Source organism: Leptonychotes weddellii, chromosome 15, assembly GCF_054177405.1.
Source record: "Leptonychotes weddellii isolate Sample4059 chromosome 15, ASM5417740v2, whole genome shotgun sequence".
In the NCBI taxonomy this organism is placed as follows: domain Eukaryota; kingdom Metazoa; phylum Chordata; class Mammalia; order Carnivora; family Phocidae; genus Leptonychotes; species Leptonychotes weddellii.
The window spans coordinates 599,644-608,011 of NC_138383.1; the positions used below are offsets into that span (position 1 = coordinate 599,644).

The 8,368-nt window shown below is 57.1% G+C and overlaps 2 protein-coding genes across 7 annotated transcripts in view; one reads left to right on the forward strand and one right to left on the reverse strand.

The window, feature by feature from the left end:
* Positions 1-2,171: 2,171 nt before the first annotated feature.
* CYBC1 (cytochrome b-245 chaperone 1) lies at positions 2,172-7,605 on the forward strand. 3 transcript variants are annotated; one of them, XM_081804184.1, is made up of 7 exons: positions 2,172-2,265; positions 3,065-3,188; positions 4,030-4,071; positions 4,688-4,761; positions 5,364-5,460; positions 5,957-6,101; positions 6,473-7,605. In XM_081804184.1, exons 2-7 carry the CDS (start codon positions 3,104-3,106, stop codon positions 6,591-6,593), a joined length of 564 nt encoding a protein of 187 aa, XP_081660310.1. In that variant the 5' UTR covers positions 2,172-2,265; positions 3,065-3,103; the 3' UTR covers positions 6,594-7,605. The 3 variants fall into 3 exon arrangements, with proteins under 3 accessions (XP_081660310.1, XP_081660311.1, XP_006740563.1); XM_006740500.3 differs by lacking the exon at positions 2,172-2,265 and adding an exon at positions 2,332-2,507; XM_081804185.1 differs by lacking the exon at positions 4,030-4,071.
* A 163-nt stretch (positions 7,606-7,768) lies between these two features.
* Positions 7,769-8,368, reverse strand: part of HEXD (hexosaminidase D) — a 17,607-nt gene continuing 17,007 nt past the window's right edge. For all 4 annotated transcript variants that reach the window (XM_081804183.1, XM_081804181.1, XM_081804179.1 and 1 more), the window contains one exon: positions 7,769-8,168. In XM_081804183.1, coding sequence (XP_081660309.1) covers positions 7,976-8,168 — 193 coding nt within the window. In that variant the 3' untranslated portion in view covers positions 7,769-7,975. The remainder of the gene's footprint in view (positions 8,169-8,368) is intronic.

The window sequence follows — 8,368 nt, forward strand, 5'->3', positions numbered from 1 at the left end:
TGACAAAGTTTAGCATCATGCCAGAGAGTACACAAAAAATGGAGGGCTCAGATCCATTTTCATGGATCAGGCAATGAAGCTTGAATTTAGAGCTGAGATAGAATGCATTAATAATTGGCACAATATACAGTTTTATTCACTCAGTCCCCTATTTATGGATATTGTATTTCCAGTCTTGCTATTACCAATATTCAGCAGGATTCTAACCAAATTAACTGTCATTTGTTCACACATTTAACATTTGTAAGAGTCCAGTGCAGGCTTCATTTTTAAATAGCATATAATCTAGTAGAAAAGGTGAAATTATGCAAATAAAATGTAACGCAAAGTAGAATTTCCTGGGTATCATCTCAGTTCTACCTAAATTCTGAGGAATAAGATCACTTCCAGTTGCAGCAAGCAGGAAGGACTTAAAGAAGGTACTAACAATTCAAATAGACCTTCAAGATGGTGTAGGGGAAGTCCATTTCAGGAAGATGGAATGTGAGCTGAGGGGTCAGGTCAGGGAGCCTGCTGTGTTCAGACGCTGCCCAGTTTTGCTGCAGCAAGAGTAATGGTCTCAAAGTGTGGCTCCGGGACCAGCAGTATTAGCAACATCTAAATTTTACGCTCCCACACACCACTGGGAACAGGTGCTTGCAATCTGTGTTTCAAAAACCTGCCCGGTGATTCTCATGCCTGCTCAGGTTTGGGAACCACAGGCAGAGAGTATCTGAAGCAGACTGGTAAAGTAAAAAAGTCGTTTCCAAATTTTTGATCATGTGCTTATATTGGGAAATCTTCTAGGGTTATGCACACCGATGTACATATATTTCTTTATAAGGACTATGCACCGTTGTACTCATCTTATGTAAGTTATAAAACACATGGAGAATAAAAAAGAAAAGAGAACGATGGGAACCGAAGCTCTCCTCTGTTCTTCCAGCACCCCACATGGCACTCGACCACCCGCTTTGGAGAGCACTCGGGGAGGTGGGCAGTGACTGTGGTGGAGGCTCTCCTGTTTCAGGGAGGGCCCTTCCCTTCATCTGCTCAGAATTGGAAAGGCAATTTAGGGTCCTGACCAGGGACCACGGGATTGAGTCCTGCTTCGGTCCTCATCTTTCCGCAGTAAGGGAAGGTGGTGTTTTGGTGGAGCAGGTAGGCCACCTCCGTGGCCATTGCAAGGTTTTCCTGGAGAAAACTGTCTTTCCTACTGCAAGTCTCTGACAACAGCCCAGCCAATGAGAGAGGGCCACTGCCCAGCCAATGGGAGGCGGCCACAGCCCAGCCAATGAGAAGCCACCACACTTCCAGCTCCCAGCTTAGTCCAATGGACTTTCTGTTTACAACAATTCACCCCCCACCCCTTATAAAAAGAGCCTCCTCTGTTTACTCTCCGGACGTGCCTGTCTGTGGTTGTGGTGGAACCTGTGCGTCCTGGGTTGGGATTCTCTGCTAATACAGAGCACCCTTCTTTGCTGGTGAAACAGCGGGCAGTGTTACTGTTAAGGTTAACATTTTACTGGGATTGCACTGAATCTACAGATCAAATTAGCAGAATTTGTCTTTTAGATGACTTTTCCACGCATGAACAACTATCTTATCTCTACTTCAGTGTCACTAGACTTTACAATTTTTGCCTTAGCTTGTACACATCTGTTGTTAGATTACCTTCAGACACTTCCCATTTTTGTCATTTTATTTTTTAAAAGATTTTATTTGAGAGTGAGCGCGAGAGAGCGAGCACGAGCTGGGGGTGGGGAGAGGGAGTAGCCCGAGGCGGGGCTGGAGCCTTGAGCAGAAGGCAGACGCCTAACCGACTGAGCCACCCAGGCGCCCCTTTTATTTGAGGCATAATTTACCTTTACGGACTTCCTAGGGTTCAATTACCCTCCAGACGTTCTCAGGTGGCGGCCGTCACCAGCACAGGCCACCTGCTTCCTGCCCGCATTTGCTAGCGGTGCTTCCCCACGACACCCGGGATACTCAGGAACCGCTTATTCTCCCGCCTTGAGGTGAGGACGAGGTCCTGCCCCAGCCCCGCCCCAACCCGGAAGTCGGCCCCGCTCGCTCCCTGGAGCCCGGAAGTCAACTACAGCCCCGCCGAGCCCCCGGAAGTCGGCCCCGCCCGCTCCGCGGAGGCCGGAAGTCAGGCACCCCGCCCCCGACAGTCCGGAAGTCTGCGGTCCCGCCCCCAACCCCGGAAGTCGGCGGCCGGCCGCCCGCCCCAGGTCCCGGCCCTGCGCCTGCGCCTGCGCCCGCGCCCGCGGGGTCTAGTGCTCGGTAAGCGCGGGGGTCGGGCCGTCTTCGCGGGCAGCGGGCGGGCGGCGAGCGGCCCGGGCGGGCGACGCGTCGGTGGCGGGGCGTCTCAGAGCTGCGGGAAGCGGGCCGGGCGCGCGGGGCCTGGTGGGTCCGGCTGCGGCGGAGCTGCCGACCGGCGTGACCCGGCCCGCCTGCGTCGGGGGTAGCCGGGCGGTGGACCAGGACCCGGCACTCGTGTGTATCAACTGAATCCACCCTTCATTGTAAGTTTGATTTGACTTCCCTGCAGTGTCTGGAAAGCTACCCAGAACTGGGTGCCCAGCCCGCGCTCTGCGTGCGTTGCAGTCCGCGGGGGCAGCGTGCATTCAGCAGGTGCTGGGGCGCTCCCGACCCTCCGCCGCGCGTGGCCTGTTGTCCCAGCGGCCGGAGGACACTCAGCCCACGACGGGGCTTTCAGTTCCCTTTCTGGGTGGAGGCCAGCAGAGGGAAATGAGGGCATTCTGATAGGTTCTGCGAGGGCGTCGGAAGCTTGAATGCAGCTGAGGGCTAACGGTTTCCGAGGACTGCGGTTTCCAGGTAGGACGGGCCAGCTGGTGGTCAAGAGCTTGTCGACGCTTTGCGAGTACTGAGCTGGGCAAGTAGCCCCCGTGCAATCAGCATAACTGAGCAGAGAAGGGCCTTGCAGAGGAAAGGGTCCTTGGGGGACTGCGGAGACCGCCGTGGACACCAGCTGACTGGCTTCCAGGCTGGTGAGGAGCTGGGCGCTTGTGAGCAGGCATTGGCGTGAGGACTCCAGCTGTGGTGTGTCTGCCCTTCCCAGCCCGTCTCCTGTCGAGAGTGGTGCGCGCTCAGTCCAGGGATGTACATGCGGGTGGAGTCACGCACCAGCTCCTGCCTCCATCTGAAGAGGGCTCCAGGCATCAGGTCCTGGTCTTTGCTTGTTGGTAAGGATTTCCGTATTTTCCCTCAGATTAAAAATCTAACTTCAAAAAAGATGAAAATGAAACTGTCCTCTGTTCTGTTACCCCCAAGTATAGCAATTGTTTTTGCTATTTTGTATCTTCCAGCTTTTACCCTATATGCACAGCTTTTGCCCTACATGCGTGCCTTTACAGAGGATCTGTCCTTTTTTTCACCACTTAATATCTTAATGTTAATATTGTGCATGTTCTTTTGAGGTCCTCGTATTCCTTTTACTTGCTTCCATACACCTGGTTGCAGGTGTAAGAGGCTTACGTGATGGGCCACAGTTCATTCCCATTTTTTCCTTCGTCCCTCTCACTGTCCATCAGAGGGTCCTGCACTGGAGGGGCAGCGCATGGTGTTGATGGGATCGGACATATGAAGAGGGGCGTGGCTGTGCCTTCAGCAGCTTGTCTCTGGTCCATCTTTCCCGTGACCCTGCATGTGGCTGCCTGCCTGTTCTGCTTCACCTGCCATGTTGTGATTCTTTACCTACATCTTATGTTCATTCCACACCACATGCTGTTGGAGTAAAACCCTTGCTGTCGGCTGCTCTGTCTGGTTTCCCAGCAGCTCTGGAGCCTCGGGTAGAGGAACGTATTTAGGGAATCCTATGAATGGCATTTGCCCCGTTTCTGAGTGCACTTCCTGGTTGTTTCCCCCATTTCTGAGCCTGGTGGTCTTCTGTCCCCCTGCCCCCCACCCCCAGCCATCCCTGGCACCAGGGAGGGCCTGCTTGTCTGGGCCTGTGGCTCCTGGGAGGAGGGGGCTCTGGGCTCGTGGTGGCCCAATAGGAAGGCACTTGCTTTCTTTTCTCTGCAGGAATCTTGTCGATTGGTCTGGCTGCTGCGTACTACAGTGGAGGTGAGATGCATCACCCCCCCGCCCCCAGTAGCTTCCTTGGCTGTTTGGGAAATAGAAAAAAGAGAGGGAACCCACCATTTGTGGTGCTCACCGAGGCCCAGCCTTTGGGGCCACAGGCGCCTCTGCCTCTTGGCTTGCACGTGCAGCCCCAGCTCCGTGTGCTGGTGTGTCCTTCCTAATACGCTTGTCCCGTGCAGCCTGTGCTTTTCCCTTCTTGTATCTGAAGCACTTTCCTGTGTCATGACACATTCTTCAAGAAGGTGCTCTCTCGTATTTGCCTGAGGCTCTACTGCAGGCTGAGCCACACTTCCAGCCACCCCTGCAGGTTCCTCTCTCCAGTATCACAAACTGCGCCATGATCAGCAGAGCCGGGTCAGCCCTGACTCCTGTGTCCAGCAGACACTGGAGGGACAGCAGAGGGTGCACAGAGCTGGCCAAGCATTTCACACGTGGTTCTGCGTGACAGCAGTGTCAGGTGGCCGCCCTGGGCCGGGGTCAGCCAGCCCCAGATCCCACCCCTGCCCAGTGTCAGCTGGGGAGGGCCCCCCATGGCATGTTGGCCTTCACCTCTCTGCTGCTGTCCCTCACCCGGCTGCGTGCTGTGTTTGCTCTTCAGATAGTCTGGGCTGGAAGCTCTTCTATGTCACGGGCTGCCTGTTCGTGGCCGTGCAGAACCTGGAGGACTGGGAGGTAAGGCCAGCACAGGTGAGGGTGGGAGGGTGCAATGGGAATCACAGCAGGAGGAGAGGCTTTGGGGCCTCACACACTCCGCATCCGGAAACCTTAGCTTAGTGGTTTCTGGGCTGAGGAATTTTCTGAAGCTATTTTTCTCGTAGAAGCTCTTCATGACTGTTTCCACCAAAATTCTTTACTCCCTAGTGTTGCCAATAGCACAGAACAGAATGAGGGCCAGTCCGTCTCCCTTGGTGGCCAGCAGTCTCCCCTGTGCCTTGGTCCCTTTCATGAGGAACCACAGGACTCGGGTGCTCTCTGACCTCCAAACTTTGACCTCTATTCCTTTGTTTGATGACCTCAGCTGCTGTACTTCCCTTTTGCTTGGGGACAGCACCTGCTTAGACGCCCCTCTTTCTCTCTACACCCGCGGCCCTGTGCTCCCGACAGACAGGAGCCCGGGAGGGTCTGGCTGTGGGTGTTCGGCTCTGGCAGAGCTGGGTGTCTTCCCGAGTGTCCGCTCCCGCGAGTCCAGGCCCCCCTCTGGAAGTTCCACGTGTGGCTGGCGTGCACACACACAGGCCCGCAGCCGGATGATCCCCTTCTGGCTGGTTTTCCAGGAAGCTGTGTTCAACAAGAGCACTGGGCAGGTGGTTCTGCAGACATTCAGCTTGTACAGGAAGCTGCTGACTCTTTTCAGAACTGGCCACGACCAAGGTGAGGCATGCAGAGTGTACGGGACACAGGGTGCGGCAGGAGGCTGGTTATTCCAGACTGGATGGAGGGTGGTGAGTGAGACCGCAGAGACCAGGTCTGAGGCCCAGAAATGGGGTGGGTCCGAGCTGGCCGCTGGGTGACACAGGGTGACCCCGGACATTGCCTGGCAGCCTCTAGCTCAGTGGCTGGTCATGAGGCACTAGGAAGGCATTTTTCAATGGCTGGGGGAAGATGAAGCAGAAAGACGGGCAACACAGACCTTAGCCCGTCCCTGATGTGTTGCTGCTCATGGGAGCACGGGCAGGCTTTCCAAGGTGACCACGGGTGTGCTGGATGCCCCTCCTCACCCAGATGGTGCTCTCTGCACAAGCCTGTGCTGTGGCCACGGACCTGTGACGCCGTCCTCTGGAGAGTGGCCCCAGAGTGGCTGTGCCCAGCACACAGGCGGGAGGGGCAGGTGGGGAGGAGGGGACCCCTGACCGACCCCCACCCGCAGTGGTGGTCCTGCTGAATGACATCCGGGATGTGAACGTGGAGGAGGAGAAAGTCCGGTATTTCGGGAAGGGCTACGTGGTGGTGCTGCGGTTTGCGACAGGCTTCTCCCACCCCCTCACCCAGAGCGCTGTCATGGGCCACCGCAGGTAAGCTCTGGGCAGGTGACTTGATTGGCCACAGCTGGCTGCCTGTGCCCCTAACCCTCCCATCAGGTGGCCCCCACAGTGGACTTCGTGGCTGGGCCCAGGGAGAGGACTTGGAGGAACGTGGCCTGCCCCTGCTGCTAGGGGAATGTTGGGAGTCTCCACAGGGACAGAGGGGACGGGGACGAGAGTCTCCATGAGGACAGAGGGCAGGGCTGGGGTCAGGTGAGGTGGGGACCAGAACAGAAGGCACCATGTCCTAGAGGGGAGCCCTGGAGGTGGCAGAGGTGGGTGGTCCAGCAGGAGAATGGTGTGGGCAGCAGGCACGTCTGCCATGGTAACCTGCCCTTCCTCCCGGTGTCGGCCTGGCCCAGTGATGTGGAAGCCATCGCCAAGCTTATTGCCACCTTCCTGGAACTGCACCGCCTGGAGAGTCCTGTGGAGCTGTCTCAGAGCAGTGACAGCGAGGCTGATGGCCCAGGGAGCCAGAGCTGATGCCCACAGAGCCCCTGGCCTTGGTTCTGGTGGTGCCCTGGTAGGCCTGATGGGCCACTGGCAAGTCTTCTTCCAGCGCCTGGTTGTGTCTCTGGCAGTGCCCGGGTGGGACCCTCAGCCATTCCTGCTGCTTGCTTCCGCCCTCTGAGCAAAACCACAGGCTGATTTCTGCAGGCCTCAGAGCTGCCTCCTCCTGGCATCAGATGGCTGGCCCCAGCCTGGGTGGTGTGGGTGGGGCGTGAGGGCACACGTACCCCACTGCCCCACCAACTGTGTGGGGATCAGGTCTCTGAAATGGGGAGGGATGCCCAGGCTCCCGGCAGGGGGGGGGGCGGCAGGGAGGTTCGCCAGAACCAGCTCCCCCAGCATTTCAGCTCCCCAGTGAGAGCAAGGCTTTAGCAGGTGGGCCCAGGGCCAGTGGCTGGGTTAGGCTCTGAGGATGCTAGGACGACAGCCACACTCTCAAGTTGTCCGTGGGAATCCCAGTGGGTCCTGCCCCACATGCTGTAGCCCTTCTTGGGCTCAACGTCCTCAGTGGTTAGAGTGCGGTGTTTGCCCAGGGTCTGTAGGGCCCAGGGCGGACGCTGAGGGTCCCATCTGACTATGTGCACTGTAGCCACTCCCAAGGCCTCCCCAGTCCACAGACGGCACCTGTCCAGCTGGGCCTGCAGCTGGGCTTTCATGGGGTGGGGGAGGCCTCATGCAGGCCCTAGACGAGGGCAGCTCCCTTAGGAACCCAGGCAGGACGTGGGCCCAGGGCTGCTGTAGCAGCCCCCACAGAGGTGGGGGCAGCAAGGGCACCTCTGAGCGGGCACTCAGGAGCTATGCCTAGGACTGGCTGGGGAGCACTGCAGAAGAGGGTGGGTCTCTAGGGAGACCCACCCTCTTCTTAGCAGAGGTCACCAACAGCTCTAGTTTGGGGATGCAGTCATTTACACATGCCAAAGTTAGGTTTTAAAGTGGTAAAATCTGAAAGCCTTCTTTTTCTAAAATAAAGTATGAAATGTTGTAACTGGTTTTTGGTGTGGTCATCCCGACTGGAGGATGCCCTGAGTTGTGGAGGGATCTGTTTGGCTGGCTCCCCTTTGCCTTTGCTGGGCCTGCAGGGTGAGAAGTCTCGGGACCACCGTGCAGGACCCATGGGAGGAGCGAAGTCTGAGTCCCACTAGCAGGAGTTCTAGCTCCCACTCTCCTTTTTATTTCAAGCCAACAGGTTCTACATGCGGATCAGTAAGCAGGCCTCAGTGTGTGTCCTTCTTGGACATTTCCCACTCATCTTTCCCAGCGAGAAATGTCTGCACCGCGGGTGTGGCCTGTTGCAGGTGGTCCCGGGTACAGTGGGAGGCCGGACACAGCTGGACAGGGGTGCCTGGCCCCACGCCTCAGGGGTCCTGAGCTGCGAGCTGCCTGGGGCTGGCTGCCTCTCTGAGGTCCTGTAGCAAACCCTGTAGCCGCCTCAGGCTGGGCTGCACGTTCTCCTCCAGCCACTCCTCCACGGTGTCTGGGTAGAAGACGCGATGCAGGGCGGCCTCCAGCTCCCGCACCAAGGTGCTCCACCTGGCCAGGAGGCTGAGCAACACAGCCAGTGGTGAGCCCGCCTGGCGAGCACCCCTGGGTGACAGCTCACAGCCTATGCACTACACTCACATGCTGCACAACCCCACGGGTCGGTACAGTTCTATGCCTCAGTTTACCCATGCATAAAACGGGGCTATTAGTGCCCACCTCACGGGGTGGTTGGGAATAAGTGAGTTATGTTTTCACATCTGAAACTA